Genomic DNA, 18989 nt, shown 5'->3' with positions numbered 1-18989 from the left:
TTTGTAGGAGAGGTTTTAGTAAAAGTTTAAATCTGTAAGATGATTGTGACTGAATTCATCTGTTTGTCTCTTTCTAGAATCAGCGTCCTTCGGAGGGAAACAGCTGAACTTCAAGAGGAGATGAAGAGACAGAAATCCTCAGAGGAGCAGAGCTCATGGATACCTGGTACCACTGACTGGCCTGATCACTCACAATATCATGTGTTTATGTGTGTGTTTGGTGGTTTATGGCCCATGTAGTGTTGTTAAAATGATATTTCTGTGTTAAAGTAGTCCCTCTTATTGCCATCACCATACAGACCTAACAACAGTGCTGCTGACAATTCTACACTGCAAATTATTTGTTTCTTACCAAGAGAAAAAAAAAACTTTAGATTTAGAAGTGTTCGATAATATATCTTGTTTTAAGAGTTATTTTCTTATTTTAAGTGTTCAACATGCTTATTTCTAGATTTAATAATCTTAATTTAAGAAATCTTGTCAAGGTAAATTATCTGTCCATGCAGCAAGATCATTTCCCTCAGATTTACTGTTTTATCTGGTTTTTAGACACACCTTTTTTTAGCAGTGGGGCAATTCATTTGAAAGTTAGGACATAGTCTGTTTCATGGGCAGTTCTGTTCTAGATATTTTCCTATCATAAAATGAGATTTTCCCTTCATGCAGTGAGTGAAGGTGTTTCACCAGCAGGCTCTCTGGCCTCTTCTACCAGGTCTGACAGTGGCTGAGTCAGAGGATCCAGAAGCTCTGGACAGACACCTGAAGCACCTTGAAGCCCAGAGAGCTGCTCTCCTGGACGGGACGAGTCGATGCGTCTCTCTGGAGGTCAAAGCTGAGCTGGACGCTGAGCTGCAGGCCGCCGAGCACCACAGAGACCAGCTGAGCACCAAGAACCACCGCCTGAAAGTCCTGTAAGAGTCCTAGAATGTGACCCATGTTTCACCTGTCCCACGGTTACACCAACCAGGCGAGGCTTGTTTAAAAGCTGTGGTCAGTATTCTTTAATTGCATGTTTTCTGCAGATACAAGCGTCAGAGGTCCGTGTCCGACCGCCTGTCAAGCTGGGAGGAAGAGAAGCAGCAGGTTCCTCTGGAGGATCTCCTGGGTTTCATACTGGAGAACGTCAGACAGACCAGCGGTGAGATGAAATACTTTCTGTTTACAAAACCATCAGACTTCTAGTGTCACATCCAATCCAATCCACGTTATTTGTATAGCACATTTAAACAACAAAAACGTCTCCAAAGTGCTGTACATAGAATCAATAATAAAACGAACATTTCCATATAACAATCAGCAATAAATAATAAGTGTATAAATCTAAAATGATGCTATAAATAAAATAAAACAATACAATCAAACAGATAAACATAGTAAAATAAATAAAAGATGTAGTTAAGAGTAGTAAAAATAAATAAAAGACACAGAGGACCACAAAACTCACATCATGGTGTAATATCTGTTCAGGAGATTTTAAAACCATAAAAAGTGTAAATATTATTTTATTGTGTGTCTGCTGATGAAGCGTTCAACTCCCTCTGTTGCTTTATGTCTAACACATTTATAATCTCTATTCTATATATTTCATCACAACAAAGGAGGAAGAGTGATGATGTCGTGTCATTTAATAAACATTTAAACACCTTCCTTTATTCTGCAGCTTTGGACGATGACGCCCGCAGCATCGACGCCGAGCTGTTTGAGCACGAAGAGCCGACCGGAGTGGACGAGTCCAAACTCCTGGCAGACCACCTGGACAGGTGCAGCCATCACAAACAAGTCCAGATCAGTTAATCTGAGCTCTGCAGACTCTGCCTGAACCTTTTTTTTGTCTCTCTGTCAGGTTCATGAAGCTCTTTGATTCAGCTCAGTATGAAGAAGCTGCTCTGCTCGCTGCCAGATCTCCTCGAGGAGTCCTGAGGAACCTCGACACCATGGAGATGTTTAAAGGTAGGAAACAGAGGTGAGGGAAAATATCGATACAGTATAGTATCGAAATATACTATATATAATATAAATATTTTTGCGTTGGCAATATTATATCGATTCATGGCCGCCAAGTATCGATATTTAGCAGACGGCCCTCAGTAATTTTGCCGTTTTTTTCAGAGGCCCTTTTGGCCTCACTTTTATGAATATACTGGAGATACTGGTATCATATAAAACTAGAAGATCGAAGCAATCTATAGGCACCATGTGTGTCATGTTGGGAAGTTGTCGAAATAAGACTGCAGAGTTAGGCTATCTATTGGGTCAGTGATCTCTTTTAAATCTCTTCTGAAAACATACTTTTATCGGAGAGCCTTTCCTGATTTTACATGAACTTTACCTTCCCTTGATCTGTCTTTTAATTGCACAGAAGTATGTCATTCTCTATCATTATTTTTATCTGTTTTTTCTTGTCTGTTTTTAACTTGTCTTTGTAAAGCACTTTGTAACATGCGTTTTGAAAAGTGTTCTACAAATAAAATGTATTATTATTATTATTATTATTATTATGTTTCTTCCAAAAAAATTCAGAGCAGTGAAGCTTAAAGTTGAGGAAAAGTTTGATAAAATGCTGCAGTTGTTGTCGTCCAGACATGTTTATCATATCAGTTTAACTTTTGACTGATCAGTTCAGTTTGACTGAATACTTTGTTGGTCAGTCTGTGGGTTTGACTCTCATTGTGGAGAAATAAAAAGACTGAAGTGAAATGAATACACTGAAATTTTTCTATTATTTGACAAAACAATTCTTGATTGAATTTAATTTTGTGGACACAAAATGCAGTTAAACAGTTTAGTCGCAATATATTGTATCACAATACTCGTCATATCGCAAAATGCTTAAAATCACAATATTATTGTATCGTGACTCAAGTATCGGCATAAAATTGTATAGTGGGGCCTCTGGTGAGTCACACCTCTTGTAGGAAACACACACATCTACGTCAGACGTAATGTGTGACCCGTTTCTAATGGTGTTGTGTTTGAGTTCCTTTGTGTTATCAGTGGGAATGCTGATTCGGGAGCATTCACACTGTTGTTCTTGTAATCTCCATTTTTCTGACTTCTAATTCTGTCTTCCGTACATTATTTCTGTATCAGCCTGCAATGGTGCCTCTCTCGCCATGGTCCAGCATTCAGCTTGTTACTCAGAAAGTGTCATTTATTACTCCTTACATACTCGTTACGCAAAATTTTGCATTGAAATGAATGGGACGGCCGGAAAAAAATGAGCGAAAAAGAACAATAATTGGAGATTTTTAAACGTCTACTTCTCCGGCATAATTTCACCTAGAGACTCCATTTAAACTTTAAACAGTAGACACAAGTCTTGTGTATCGGTGTATTAATCCACGTTTCGATAGGTCATATAGTTTTTTACCAATCCCTGTTCAATGACCATGATCATTTTTGGAGAAATTCTGAGATTATAATGGGTGTGTATTGCACGGAATGTTCGTGTCAGAGTGTGTGACGTCATCGCTCAGAGTGTAGAGGGAGAGGAAAAAACTGTCAAAAAATAAATTTGAAAACTGCGCTCCAGGCCGCAAATTCCATTCTACAGAAATAATTTATACATAGAAATGTAGGAAAATTTGTATTCTCACTCACAATCCTCTGGTAAAGCTGTCAGAGTTATAGTTTGGGCGTAGGACGCACAGATGATCCACCAACACCACCAACAGCCTCATTGGCTCCCATATTAAAAACGCAGGAAGATTTCTGTAGAAAAGCATATTTAACAGTTTTTCAGATCGCCTTTGCAAAGCTATTTCTTAATTTTTCTTCACAAAAAACATATGTAGCTGTTCAGGAAGAACTCAGGACGCTCAAAGTGAAGTCGGATCAATGATAGGTTTTATGGTTTTGTCAAAAATGCTTTTTGTTCGAGGCCAGAAATTCCAGTCTGTCCACCTCTGGCTGCTGTCACTGTTCCGGTACATTCTACAGCGGCAGTTTATTCTGTAAATTACTCTGCTCTGACTGGTCGACCCCAAAGCCTGAAGAAAGAGAGAACCAGACACACACACACACACAGACAGACAGACACACACACACACACATGCGCACGTAAGAGTGCACACTCCTCCAGATACACATGCTTCACACACACACAGGTAACTTTATGTGATTTTAGTTTCACATGCACACGTAAGCGCGCACACATTTTGAGGTTAAAGGTCATAGGTTGCTGTATAAATAAATACTTGAAAAGGAATGCTTGTTGTAGGTGTGCTCCTTGTATATTATATAGTATCATAACATTACTAGTATTAATTGTTATAAATCTCTGAAGAATCTCATCATAGTGTACACACATCTGCAGTAGCCCCCGTGGCCCTTTCAGAATTTCCTCAGAGGAAATTTTCTAGTTTAAGTTTTCCTATTTCTGTTACTATATACACAATGTTCATGCGTAAGGTCTCATGCTTTCCTGTTATTGTTCTCAAATGTTGCAGTGGGATTTCCTAAATCAGAGCTCCTCATATCTTAATCAAGCAGGAGTTTCCTGTAAAGAGACTGTGTGTTTGTCAAATAATAGCGACTCTCAGCGAGTAGAGACGCTCCAACAGACAGACGGTAAGATTTACCTTCTTTACAAATCTGTGACTTTAATTGACTTTAAACGATACAAGAAGAAATACTGAACTAGTGAAATACTTTAACTGCAACCTGCTGCTGACTGAAAAACTGTCAAAGACTCAAAGTGACTGAGGCAACTTTCAGACTTCCTGTTTTAACACATCGTCTGCTGTGTTCAGCTTCACTCAGAGACAAAATGGCTTCCAGATCAGAGGATGATCTCAGCTGTCCAGTTTGTCACGACATCTACAGAGATCCTGTCATTCTGACATGTAGCCACAGCTTCTGTAAAGACTGTCTGCAGAGGTGGTGGAGAGAGAAACAAGCACAGGAGTGTCCAGTTTGTAAGACAACATCTTCTACACCACAACCACCTTCAAACCTGGCATTAAACCACAGATTAAGATCCATCGATGAATTTGCACAACAATACAAAATGAAACTTCAGGAAACTCTGGAGCCTTTAAACGAGGAGTTAAAGGACTTTAAAGAAGTTAAAGTGAAGTTTGATCAAACAGCAGAACACATTCAGGTCCAGGCCCGACGCACAGAGACGCAGATTAAGGAGCAGTTTAAGAAGCTTCACCAGTTTCTAGAAGAGGAAGAGGAGGCCAGGATGGCTGCACTGAGGGAGGAAGAGGAGCAGAAGAGTCAGATGGTGAAGGAGAAGATGGAGGCTCTGAGCAGAGAGATAGCAGCTCTTTCAGACACAGTCAGAGCCACAGAGGACCAGCTGAGAGCTGAACACGTCTCATTCCTGCACAACTACAAGGCTGCAGTGGAAAGAGTCCAGCAGCGCCCCCTGCTGGAGGATCCACAGCTGCCCTCAGGAGCTCTGATAGACGAGGCCAAACACCTGGGCAACCTGGCCTTCAACATCTGGAACAAGATGAAGAACATGGTCTCCTACTGTCCTGTCATTCTGGACCCAAACACTGCTGGCACAAAACTCTTCCTGTCTGCAGATCTGACCAGAGTGAAACCAGGAGAGAGACAGCAGCTTCCTGATAATCCAGAGAGGCTTGATTATCACAGGTCTATCCTGGGCTCTGAGGGCTTTAACTCAGGGACTCAAAGCTGGGACATCGAGGTTGGAGACAGTGCACGATGGGTACTGGGTGTGTTAGCAGAATCTGCCCCGAGGAGAGGAATCCCAGAGTCTGGATTCTGGAGAATACAGTTCTGTGAAGGTGATTACTCTGTGCGGTCAGCACCAGGTCCAGCCACTGTTCTCAGAGTGCAGAAGAGGCTCCGCAGGATCAGAGTGAATCTGGACTGGAACAGAGGAACGCTGTCATTCTCTGATCCTGATACTGACAAAAACATACACACCTTCACACACACTTTCACTGACACACTGTTTCCATACATATTCAATGGGGATCAAGCCCCACTGAAGATATTACCACTTTATCCAGAGGTATACGCAAAGGAGCACATTTTAAGATCAAATCTTATTGATCTCTGTTCGGCAGTCAGATGTTGTTAGCAGAAAAAGTTAATTTAAAGGAATATTAACAGAAATGATGAAGAAAAAAGCCACAACTTAAAGATACCACCTAAATTTACCACCTTAAACTTAGATAATATCCAGTGTTTTCTTGTAAATTTTCCACATTAAACTTTCCACGTTAAACTTTGATAATATCCCTTTTTTTGTGTAGATTTACCACATTAAACTTACATAATATCCACCTTTTTTCGTAAATTTACCGCAGTAAACTTATATAATATCCAGATTTTTCTTGTAGATTTACCACGTTAAACTTCGATAATATCCAGTTTTTCCCTGTGAATTTACCACATCAAACTTAGATATTAGCCAGCTTTTTCCTTTAAATTTACCACATTAAACTTAGATACTATCCAGCTTTTTCTTGTAAATTTACCACATTAAACTAAGATAATATACAGTATTTTTCTTGTAAATTTACCACAGTAAACTTATATAATATCCAGCCTTTTTCTTGTAGATTTACCACATTAAACTTAGATAATATACAGTATTTTCTTGTAAATTTAACACAGTAAACTTATATAATATCCAGCCTTTTTCTTGTAGATTTACCACATTAAACTTAGATAATATACAGTATTTTCTTGTAAATTTAACACAGTAAACTTATATAATATCCAGCCTTTTTCTTGTAGATTTACCACATTAAACTTAGATAATATACAGTATTTTTCTTGTAAATTTAACACAGTAAACTTATATAATATCCAGCCTTTTTCTTGTAGATTTACCACATTAAACTTAGATAATATACAGTCATTTTCTTGTAGATTTACCACGTTAAACTTGGATAATATCCAGTTTTTTTCCTACAAAATTTACCACATTAAACTTAGATAATATCCAACTTTTTCTTGTAAATTTACCACATTAAACTAAGATAATATACAGTATTTTTCTTGTAAATTTACCACAGTAAACTTATATAATATCCAGCCTTTTTCTTGTAGATTTACCACATTAAACTTAGATAATATACAGTATTTTTCTTGTAAATTTAACACAGTAAACTTATATAATATCCAGCCTTTTTCTTGTAGATTTACCACATTAAACTTAGATAATATACAGTATTTTTCTTGTAAATTTAACACAGTAAACTTATATAATATCCAGCCTTTTTCTTGTAGATTTACCACATTAAACTTAGATAATATACAGTATTTTTCTTGTAAATTTAACACAGTAAACTTATATAATATCCAGCCTTTTTCTTGTAGATTTACCACATTAAACTTAGATAATATACAGTCATTTTCTTGTAGATTTACCACGTTAAACTTGGATAATATCCAGTTTTTTTCCTACAAAATTTACCACATTAAACCTAGATAATATCCAACTTTTTCTTGTAGGTTTAGTTTTTAAAAAAATGTTTTATATTATAATTTTTAGGCTATCAAATATTAAATTATCACCCAACATTTTGATAATCACTTTATTGTTAAAGTCTTTTTTTTCCCTTCTATTTTCAGCCTCTCAATTATTTCATACTATTATTTCTTTGTTTTCTATTATATGAATCTGAATTTCTTTGGGTCTTGGAAAACCCAAAACATTTAAAGAATTCAGCTTTCACAAACTGGATTTAATTCCTTTTCAGTAATTTCTTACATTTTATACACCAAACGATTGATCAATTAACTAAAATATAATAACATGCAGACATTAAAGCAATTGTTAGTTACAGTCCTTCAGTATGGATGATTGTTGGGATCTTGCCACATGTGAATCTTCGGTTCATTTGTAAATTTGAACTGATGTGGATTAAATGCAGCAGCATTTCCATTCACCTTCAAAATGGCATCTCAACCCCCATTTTGGTTCTCTGGAATAGCCAGAGATCTCCCCTCCCAAGACGCCTAGTGTTTATGACACTTACAGATCACCTCATTGGTGAAGGGACCTTTGACACTGCAGGTGGTCTAATGTAAAGACCAGCTCTCCCCTCTGCTCTTCCTCTCCCTCAACTGCTTGCGAAGCAGCAACACCTCAATCTCCCTCAGGTGGGGACCCAGAGGCCTGGATTCACCAGCCCCCACCTCCTTTCTCACCTCCTGCAGAGATCATTGCATCTCAGGTTTGAGGCCCTCCTGCAGAAAATCTCCTTTTCTAATGAGGAATTCTGAAACAACTCCCAGTCTTCATCGGCACACCTAAAGGTTGAATTATTTAAAACCCTTACATTGCAACTGCCAGAAGGACTTCCTCAACGAACAAGAGCAAGCGGAACTTAATTTGCAAGATGGCAAATTATTGAAACCCAGCCTGCAACTAAATCAGCAAAGAACTGCTTGATTTCAGCCTGAAACCAAACCTTCTTCTGACTCCCAACAAAAGGATTTCTCCCCTTTCTCAACTGGACTGTTGGTAATGTAATGGGTTTAGATAAGAAAATCAGCAAGGACTTAAGTACAAAGTATTTTACCTGTAATCAATGATTTGGTTTATGTGTGTTTTTTAAGTATAATTGTTGTAATATTTAGTGTAACCGCATCATTTGAAGTTGTATGTTAATCTCCCTTTACCCAGACATTAAGTTATACATGTAAACTAACTTTACTGACTTATTTGGTTTTCTCACTTACTGATTCACATACAATTTACTTTAAATTGGCTTTTAACAAACACACAGTTTGGTAGAAGCCTGGCCAGCAGGACATGGCCCATTGTCCTCCAAGGCAGGTTGAAGCCACTCCTCACACCACACTGTCTTGTGGTATTTAAGACTCCTTGTCTTGACATGTAGCTCCACACACAAACACACACACACACACACACATGCACACACACACACCAACACACACGCTTGTTCTTTAGCAAAGCTTACACTGTACATAATTATAGCTTAGACTTTGTAGCTCTCTATACTCTATAGATTGTGTGCTTTTGTTTACTTTACTTTGTTTATTTAGAATACATACCTTTTTGGAATATACATGCTGTCCATTTAATGTTGTACACTGTAAACGATCTGCCAACCTCTTCTATGAAAATAATTCTGAATTCCTTCTACCACTTGAAAATATGAATATGGTTATTTGATTATCATTTTTTAAATTAATTATTAGTTAGTGTTCCAAATTGATAATTTAGTAACTTTATGAGACTGATTTAGATGAATTGGCTTATGATAATTATTAATAATTCTGATAGCCATCTAACTACACTTGTGAACCATTAGATCCACACAAGTGTTGTTCAGGTTCATCCTTACATATTTGATATCCTTATGGGAGGGATAGAATGTATGATCATTTTGATGCTCTGGCATGAGGCATCCTATAACTGTAAGATATAAAATCCCTACATTAACAGTGCCCTGTGCAAGGTATTATTTATTTATAAAAGAGGCATCTTAAAAACCCTACATATGGATGATAATCTGAGATTATTATTAATATTTTACCTGTCAATCAATGTAAATCATTGTGAATTTTTTAATGTAAATGTGTGGTTTTATCATCATAGTAACATTTAACTATAATTGTATGCATTGGTCTGTATGAACGGGTAATGTGCAGTAATGTGCAGCCCACTGCTAAATCTTAACCCTAAATCTTAATGAGGGCTTTCTTTTTTCTCTAATTTTCATTCAAGAAATTTGTGTTTCCAAAGCAGATAAAGGAAAAACAGTAAAAATTACTAACTACTACTACTAACACACACATACACACATACTTTCACTGAGAGACTGTTTCCATTCATATGCAATGGGGATCAAATCCAACTGAAGATATTACCACTGAAGCTCTGTTTAACTAAACAACAGGTCTGATAGTCTTCAGTTTTAATGTGTTCATCTTTTCTCTAGATGTCAGTGTGTCAGACTAAATTTCAATAATATAAGATCAGATCTTATTAATTTGTGTTCGGGAGTCAACAATTTTCAGCAGAAAAAATAAATTAAATTAAATAACTTCTTAACAGAAGTGATAAAGAAAAAAGCCATGACTTAAAGAAAAAAACTTCCTCCCTGATAATATTATCCTCTACTTAAAGAAAATATTTTTCCTATAAATTTACCACATTGTGGTAAATATAAAATGAATATCGCGCAAACCCTGTGTTATGCTCCATTTCTAGCCCTGTATTTAAATCTGGGCCTCTACTAGATTAGCTTGATCCTTATCTATAGCCCCTTTCATAGTGCAGTCCCGCAAATGTCCCACTAGATCTGTGCCGGCTTTTCGCCTCATAGTGATCCTGTGAAGGCAAAGTGATATTTCTGACCATTCATAGTGCAGTCCGGCGTTGCGGAACGAGGTGGAGGTAAAGTGGGAGGAGACGATAGTGTCGTGCAACAGAGTAGCAGCAGTGCTGCACAGTGATAATTAGATGCACAGTTAGCTCTGTAGCAGTATGATGTTTATGTGCTGCAGCAGTATGTGTTCAGTTAGCGACCTCCGCTTGTTTACAACAAGCACCAGACACTCTGTGCACAGTTAGCCATGCCTGTTTGTTTACGATCAGCAGCGGACACGACATGTGTCCCCCCATACAGCTATTGCTGTATGGGACCAGTGCTCGGTGCAATTGCCCCGAGGCCCTAATAACAGTGGACGTAGTCACCGTGATGTCACCTGTTCACCTGACTTCTTATTCCATCTTCCGTACATTTTTAAGTTGACTGCTACTTCTCTATCAGCCTGGAATGGCCCCTCTCTCGCCAGGACCCTCTTAGTTCTTTATTCAGACAATGGAGTTTAATGTAACTTTCTTCAAAAGTTGCCATAGAAACCTGTTGTAGAGGTCTGTTAGTCTTTTGTATAATTTCACTCTTTGTGTCAACACTCTTCTAACTTTGCAACTGTTGCACATCAATTTCCCTGCTGGACGAACAAAGTTTGATCTCATCTTATTGAAACAACCAGCAGCACATTGAGCTCTCAGGGCCACGATACTCTCTGCCTTTCTGCTATCAAAATGTTCTGACTTCAACTCTCGTAGCTCTGTTGAGTATTTATCATCAGTGCATCAGTGCCCTTTAAAACAAAACACACCTGTTGCCTGACAGAGCACCACTCCTTAAAAATATACAAATTAGTTAACCGGAAAAACTAGTCAGTTGCTGTTCAGCTCTCGGCGAGTAGAGACGCTCCAACAGACAGATGATAAGATTTACATTCTTTACAAATCTGTGACCATAACTAAGGGAAGAAAAGATACAAGAAGTACTGAAGTGGTGGAATACTTTAACTGCAACCTGCTGCTGACTGAATAACTCAAAGACTCAATGTGACTGAGGTGACTCTCTGACTTCCTGTTTTAACACACTGTCTGCTGTGTTCAGCTTCACTCAAAGACTAAATGGCTTCCAGATCAGAGGATGATCTCAGCTGTCCGGTCTGTCATGACATCTACAGAGATCCTGTCATTCTGACATGTAGCCACAGCTTCTGTAGAGACTGTCTGCAGAGGTGGTGGAGAGATAAACAAACTCTCTGTGGAGAGAAGAGTTTATTCAAGAAAATACCTTTTTTCATTGAAACAGCGCAAGTCTGGGGGACACCATTACCGTATTCCAGCTGAGTTGAAGAGGTGTTTTAGTGGTTGGCGGGCTGGTGCTAATGTGAAGGCTCAGATATGGAGATATAAGCCTTTTCTGCCGTCAGTCATCATGGGGAATGTCAACTCTCTGCCCAACATGAACTGGAGATATTGGTGAAGACTCAGGAAGTATACCGTGAGTGTCGTCTCTTGTGTTTTATGTGAACGTGGTTTAATCAAAACATCTTAGGGCGTTTTCACACCTGAAAGTCCGAACCAAGGTCCGTCTTCTGTTACATTGTATACATGTGGTCCTGTTGGTTTTGGTTTCACACTGCAAAAGGAATAACGGACTTCACAAGACAATTCTACTGGACACGTCATTTCCCTGTGTACTTCCGTGGCTCATTTTGATTTGGTTATGCTGCGTTGTTGCATCTGACGTCAGTGTTACTTCCTTAACGTGTTTACACAAAATGAATCCAGCGAGCCACCTTTTACCTGTGGTAATACTTTTGCTGGTCTTTTGCTACCAGCAGCACCAGCTTAATGAGCAATACGTGAGAGTGCTTGGTATTCGCAAGATGAGCCTCCTCATTAATGTGAAAACTGTATCGCCGACGACAGGAGAGGAGGAGAAAACTGCTCGCAATCCTGCAAGTTATTGCAAAAAACTTCCTGTCATTGATACGAAGGTCCAAACTATAAAAAAAAGTTGTTTTCACATTGCAAAAGGTTCGGACATGGTTCCTTTGGTCCGGACCGAGACCACCTCTTTTGGTCAGACCAAACTTTAGTCCTTTGGTGCGGACCATGGTCCTCGGCACGTTTCACACCTGGAATTTAGGTTCAGATCAAACTGAAAACTCCTAAAGTCCGGACCAAACAAGATAGGTGTGAATGCGCCCTTAGACTCCAATGTGGATCTACCTGGTTTCACTCTTATACGATCAGACAGAGATGCTAAAAGCTAGTGGCAAGAAAAAAGGTGGGGGCTTGGCTTTATTTGTGAACCAGAGATGTTGCAGTCCTGCACATGTTACTGCCAAGGAGAAGATGTGCTGTCTAGACATTGAGTTATTGGCAGTTAGTATGAGACCATATTATGTACCAAGAGAATTCAGCCATATTATAACAATACTTGTGTACATTCCACACAAGGCAACTGCTGAAGTTCCATGTGAAGTTCTACATGACCTCGTTGCTAAGATACAGACTAAACATCCTGAGGCATACTTGATAATATCTGGAGACTTCAATCGTGTTTCCCTCTCCTCCCACCTTACTGGATTTACACAGTTTGTTAATTGTTCCACCAGAGAAAATAAAACTCTTGATCTGCTGTATGCTAATGTCAAGCAAGCTTACAGAGCTACTGCCTTACCACCACTTAGATCACAACTTAGTTCTTCTTGATACCTGTTACAAACCCTGTGTGTGGGGAAACCTCCAACTAAACTCACAGTCAGGAAATGGACACCAGAGGCAACTGAGGCTCTAAACGACTACTTTGAATGTACAGACTGGAATGTGTTGCTGGGAACAGAGGAGAATAGTTTGGACATTGACAGACAGGTTGACTGCTTTACTGATTACATCAAAATCTGTGGAGAGACAGTCATACCTACAAGGACTGTACACTTCCACAATTTTTTTCCACAATAACAAACCTTGGATTACTAGTGATTTAAAAGCAATCCTCAATGAGAAGAAGGCAGCTTTTAGAGATGGTGACAAATCATGGCTCAAACAAGTACAATATAAGTTGAAGAAGAGACTAAAATTGGCAAAGGTGGAATACAAGAAGAAACTGGAGAGAAATCTACAGCACAGCAACATCCGTGAAATGTGGAGAGAAATCAACACCATCTCTGGTTACAACAACAAGAAAATACAGCCAGTGGCGGGTCATGTAGAAAGAGCTGATGAACTCAACCAGTTCTTCAACAGATTCAATACAGCGGCCTCACCCTATTACAATGCTGCTTCTCCTCCTCCTCCTTCTCCTCCTCCACCTCCTCCTCTTCAACATGTGTACATCTCAGAAGCAGCATCCACCCCCTCTCTTACACCTGAGGCTCCACCCTTGTCTGTTACAGAGATGGGGGTGAGGTTGGAACTGGGAAGACTTTGCTCTGGGTAGGCTGCTGGCCCAGATGGTGTGTGTCTAAGGCTGCTCAAGGACTGTGCTGCCCATTTGTGCCAACCTCTCCTTCTTTAACCTCAGTCTACAGTAGGGGCGTGTGCCGGCACTGTGGAAGATTTCCTGTGTTGTGCCGGTACCAAAAATAAAATGTCCAGCTTAATGAACTTAATGACTACAGACCAGTAGCCCTCACTTCTCACATCACGAAGACCTCGGAGCGGCTGATTCTACGCCTACTGAGAGTTGAAGTCAAAGACAAACTCGACCCCCTGCAGTTTGCATACAAACAACACATGGGAGTGAATGATGCTGTCCTCTACATGCTTCACCGTGCCCTTGCTCATCTGGAGGAAACTGGTGCTTATGTGAGAATCAGGTTCTGTGATTTTTCAAGCGCATTCAACACCATCCAATCCAACATACTCAAAAACAAGCTCACAGAGATGGGAGTGGATCTTTCCTTCATCTCCTTGATCACAGATTACCTGACAGGAAGGCCACAGTATGTCAGGTTGGGGAACTGTGTTTCTGGGACATTAATGAGCAGCACAGGGGCTCCACAAGGGACTGTTCTGGCTCCATTCCTGTTCACATTGTACACAGCGGACTTCGAATACAACTCTGAGTTCTGCCACATCCAGAAGTACTCGAACGACACTGCTATTGTGGCGTGGATCAGGAATGGACAGGAATCTGAATATAGGGATCTGATAAAAGCCTTCAGTGACTGGAGTCACAAGAACTATCTCTTACTGAACACCTCAAAGACTCAGGAAATTATCATAGATTTCCACAGGCTCAAGCCTGTGTTGTTTTATGCTGCAGTCTGCTGGGGAGGCAGCATCAGACACAGAGATTCAAGGCGGCTGGACAGACTGGTCTAAAGAGCTGGTTCTGTGGTTGGAGCGGTTGGACACACTGGAGGAGATGGTGGAGAGATGCTCGAGTCCATCTTGCAGGGTCCATCCCTACACAAAACCTTTATGGACCAAAAAAACAGCAGTGGACGGCTCCTCTCTCTCCGTTGCAGGACGGAGAGATCCAAAAGAGATTTGCTCCTACAGCCATCAGGCTGTCTCATTCTAACAGAGCTAACAGACTCACTGAATTTCCCCTCGGGGATAAATAAACGAGGATTTTGAATTTAGATTTTTTTTTCTTTTAATTTGAATGATTTTGTTCTGACTTCAACCCTCGTAACCCTGTGGAGTATTTATCATCAGTGCCCTTTAAAACAAACACCTGTTGCCTGACAGAGCACCACTCCTTATAATTATTCAAATGAGTCAACCGGAAAAACTAGTTAGTTGCTGTTCAGCTCTCAGCGAGTAGAGACGCTCCAACAGACAGACGGTAAGATTTACCTTCTTTACAAATCTATAACTTTAACTGACTTTAAAATATACAAGAAGAAATACTGAAGTAGTGAAATACTTTAACTGCAACCTGCTGCTGACTGAAAAACTGTCAAAAACTCAGAGTGACTGAGGCAACTTTCTGACTTCCTGTTTTAACACACCGTCTGCTGTGTTCAGCTTCACTCAGAGACAAAATGGCTTCCAGATCAGAGGATGATCTCAGCTGTCCGGTCTGTCAAGACATCTACAGAGATCCTGTCATTCTGACATGTAGCCACAGCTTCTGTAGAGACTGTCTGCAGAGGTGGTGGAGAGATACCCAAGCACAGGAGTGTCCAGTTTGTAAGACAACATCCTCTAAGCGAAAACCACCTTCAAACCTGGCGTTAAAGAACCTGTGTGAAGCCTTCTTACTGGAGAAAGATCAGAGAGCTTCAGAGCAGCTCTGCAGTCTGCACTGTGAGAAACTCAAACTCTTCTGTCTGGACCATCAGCAGCCAGTGTGTGTCGTCTGCAGAGACTCAGAAAAACACACCAACCACAGATTCAGACCCATTGATGAATTTGCACAACGACACAAGAAGGAACTTCAGGAAACTCTGGAGCCTTTAAAGAAGAAGTTAAAGGTTTTTAAAGAAGTTAAAGTGAAGTTTGATCAAACAGCAGGACACATTCAGGTCCAGGCCCGGCGCACAGAGACACAGATTAAGGAGCAGTTTAAGAAGCTTCACCAGTTTCTAAAAGAGGAAGAGGAGGTCAGGATTGCTGCACTGAGGGAGGAAGAGGAGCAGAAGAGTCAGATGATGACGGAGAAGATGGAGGCTCTGAGCAGAGAGATAGCAGCTCTTTCAGACACAGTCAGAGCCACAGAGGATGAGCTGAGAGCTGAACACGTCTCATTCCTGCACAACTACAAGGCTAAAGTGGAAAGAACCCAGCAGGGCCTCCTGCTGGAGGATCCACAGCTGCCCTCAGGAGCTCTGATAGACCAGGCCAAACACCTGGGCAACCTGACCTTCAACATCTGGAACAAGATGAAGGACATGGTCTCCTACAGTCCTGTCATTCTGGACCCAAACACTGCTGGTCCATATCTCACCCTGTCTGAAGATCTGAGAAGAGTGAAACCAGGAGAGAAACAGCAGCTTCCTGATAATCCAGAGAGGTTTGGTGGGCGCTGCTCTGTTCTGGGCTCTGAGGGCTTTAAGTCAGGGACTCACAGCTGGGAGGTCGAAGTCGGAGACAGTAAATTCTGGTATCTGGGTGTGTTAGCAGAGTCTGTCCCCAGGAGAGAAGTTCCACAGTCTGGATTCTGGAGAATGGGGTTCCATGAAGGTAAATACTCTGTGCGGTCAGCACCAGGTCCACCGACTGCTCTCCGTGTGCAGAAGAAGCTCCAGAGGATCAGACTGAATCTGGACTGGAACAGAGGAAAGCTGTCGTTCTCTGATCCTGATAACTACACACACATATACACCTTCACACAGACTTTCACTGAGAGACTGTTTCCATACATATGCAATGGGGATAAAGTCCCCCTGAATATATTACCACTGAAGCTCCGTGTGACTAAACAACCGGTCTGATAGTCTTCAGTTTTAATGTGTTCATCTTTTTCTCGAGATGAATATGTGTAGGAGTAAATTTCGATAATATAAGATCAAATCTTATTGCTCTCTGTTTGGCAGTCAGACACTGTCAGCAGAAAAAGTAAATTAAATGGAATATTAACAGAAATTATGAAGAAAAAAGCCACAACTTAAAGAAAAGGACTTTCTCCCTGATTATATACTGTAATCCACTACAGTCAGAAAATGTTTTTTTCCTGTAAATTTACCACATTAAACCTAGATAATATCCAGTGTTTTTCTTTAAATTTACCTCATTAAACTTATATATATTTCTTAAACTTTATTTTCATTGATTTTTCAGTGAAAAAACAAAACACAAACATATAATTATACACACAGAACAGGTACATCAGACAGGGTCATCCATAGCAAAATCCACCTCATTAAACTTATATTAAGCATTTTCTTGTAAATTTACCATATTAAACTTAGATAATATCCAGCTTTTTCTTTAAGTTTACCATGTACAACTTATATTAAGCATTTTCTTGTGAATTTACCACATTAAACTTCGATTATATGCAGCTTTTTCTTGTGAATTTACCACATAAAACTTAGATTATATTCAGCTTTTTCTTTAAGTTTACCATATTAAACCTATATTAGGCATTTTTTTGTAAATTTACCACATTAAACTTCGATTATATTCAGCTTTTTCTTGTGAATTTACCACATAAAACTGAAGCAATATTCAGCTCTCTTGAACATTTACCACATTAAACTTAGATTATATCCAGCCTTTTCCTGTAGATGTACCATATCAAACTTACATAATATCCAGCTTTTTCTTTTCTTTAATGTCAGAGATTCTGAGTTTCAAAAAAAAGTTTTATATTACAATTTTTATTCAATCGAACATTAAATAATAGCACAACATTGTTGTTGTTTTTTTAGTTTGTTTTAAATGGTGGAAAATTCTATTTTCAGCCTCTCCATACTCTCTGCCTATCAAAACGTTCTGACTTCAATCCTCAAAACTTGGACGAACAAAGTTTGATCTCATCTTATTGAAACAACCAGCAGCACGTTGAGCTCTCAGGGCCACCATACTCTCTGCCTATCTGCTATCAAAATGTTCTGATTCAACCCTCATAACTCCGAGGAATTTATCGTCAGTGCCCTTTAAAACAAAACAGATCTGTTGCGTGTCAAAACACCACTCCTTACATTTCATCACCTGAGTAAACCGGAAAAACTAGTTAGTTGCTGTTCAGCTCTCAGCGAGTAGAGACGCTCCGACAGACAGACGGTAAGATTTACCTTCTTGACAAATCTATAACTTTAACTGACTTTAAAATATACAAGAAGAAATACTGAAGTAGTGAAATACTTTAACTGCAACCTGCTGCTGACTGAAAAACTGTCAAAGACTCAAAATGACTGAGGCAACTTTCTGACTCCCTGTTTTAACACACCGTCTGCTGTGTTCAGCTTCACTCAGAGACAAAATGGCTTCCAGATCAGAGGAGGAACTCCGCTGTCCGGTTTGTCATGACATCTACAGAGATCCTGTCATTCTGACATGTAGCCACAGTTTCTGTAAAGACTGTCTGCAGAGGTGGTGGAGAGAGAAACCAGCACAGGAGTGTCCCGTTTGTAAGACAACATCCTCTAAGCGAAAACCACCTTCAAACCTGGCGTTAAAGAACCTGTGTGAAGCCTTCTTCCTGGAGAGAGATCAGAGAGCTTCAGAGGCTCTCTGCAGTCTGCACTCTGAGAAACTCAAACTCTTCTGTCTGGACCATCAGCAGCCAGTGTGTGTCGTCTGCAGAGACTCAGAAAAACACTCCAACCACAGATTCAGACCCATTGCTGAAGCTGCACAGCAACACAAGAAGGAACTTCAGGAAACTCTGGAGCTCTTAAAGAAGAAGTTAAAGGTTTGTAAAGAAGTTAAAGTGAAGTTTGCTCCAACAACAGAACACATTCAGTTCCAGGCTCGACGCACAGAGACGCAGATTAAGGAGCAGTTTAAGAAGCTCCACCAGTTTCTAGAAGAGGAAGAGGAGGACAGGATGGCTGCACTGAGGGAGGAAGAGGAGCAGAAGAGTCAGATGGTGAAGGAGAAGATGGAGGCTCTGAGCAGAGAGATAGCAGCTCTTTCAGACACAGTCAGAGCCACAGAAGACGAGCTGAGAGCTGAACACGTCTCATTCCTGCAAAACTACAAGGCTGCAGTGGAAAGAGTCCAGCAGCGCCTCCTGCTGGAGGATCCTGAGCTGCCCTCAGGAGCTCTGATAGACCAGGCCAAACACCTGGGCAACCTGGCCTTCAAC

General features: G+C 40.1%; 1 protein-coding gene across 1 annotated transcript in view; it reads left to right on the top strand.

Moving 5' to 3' along the window:
• Window positions 1-18989, top strand: part of LOC131993301 (clathrin heavy chain linker domain-containing protein 1-like) — a 41416-nt gene that overhangs the window by 5501 nt on the left and 16926 nt on the right. Inside the window, exons 3-7 of the mRNA XM_059359146.1 lie at window positions 78-166; window positions 713-911; window positions 1023-1138; window positions 1661-1760; window positions 1844-1950. Of these exons, the coding sequence (XP_059215129.1) occupies window positions 78-166; window positions 713-911; window positions 1023-1138; window positions 1661-1760; window positions 1844-1950 (611 nt within the window). The remainder of the gene's footprint in view (window positions 1-77; window positions 167-712; window positions 912-1022; window positions 1139-1660; window positions 1761-1843; window positions 1951-18989) is intronic.

The sequence above is a fragment of the Centropristis striata genome, chromosome 20, assembly GCF_030273125.1.
Source record: "Centropristis striata isolate RG_2023a ecotype Rhode Island chromosome 20, C.striata_1.0, whole genome shotgun sequence".
NCBI lineage: Eukaryota > Metazoa > Chordata > Actinopteri > Perciformes > Serranidae > Centropristis > Centropristis striata.
Note: the sequence above shows the minus strand (reverse complement) of the source record. Positions and strands in the feature narration are given on the sequence as shown.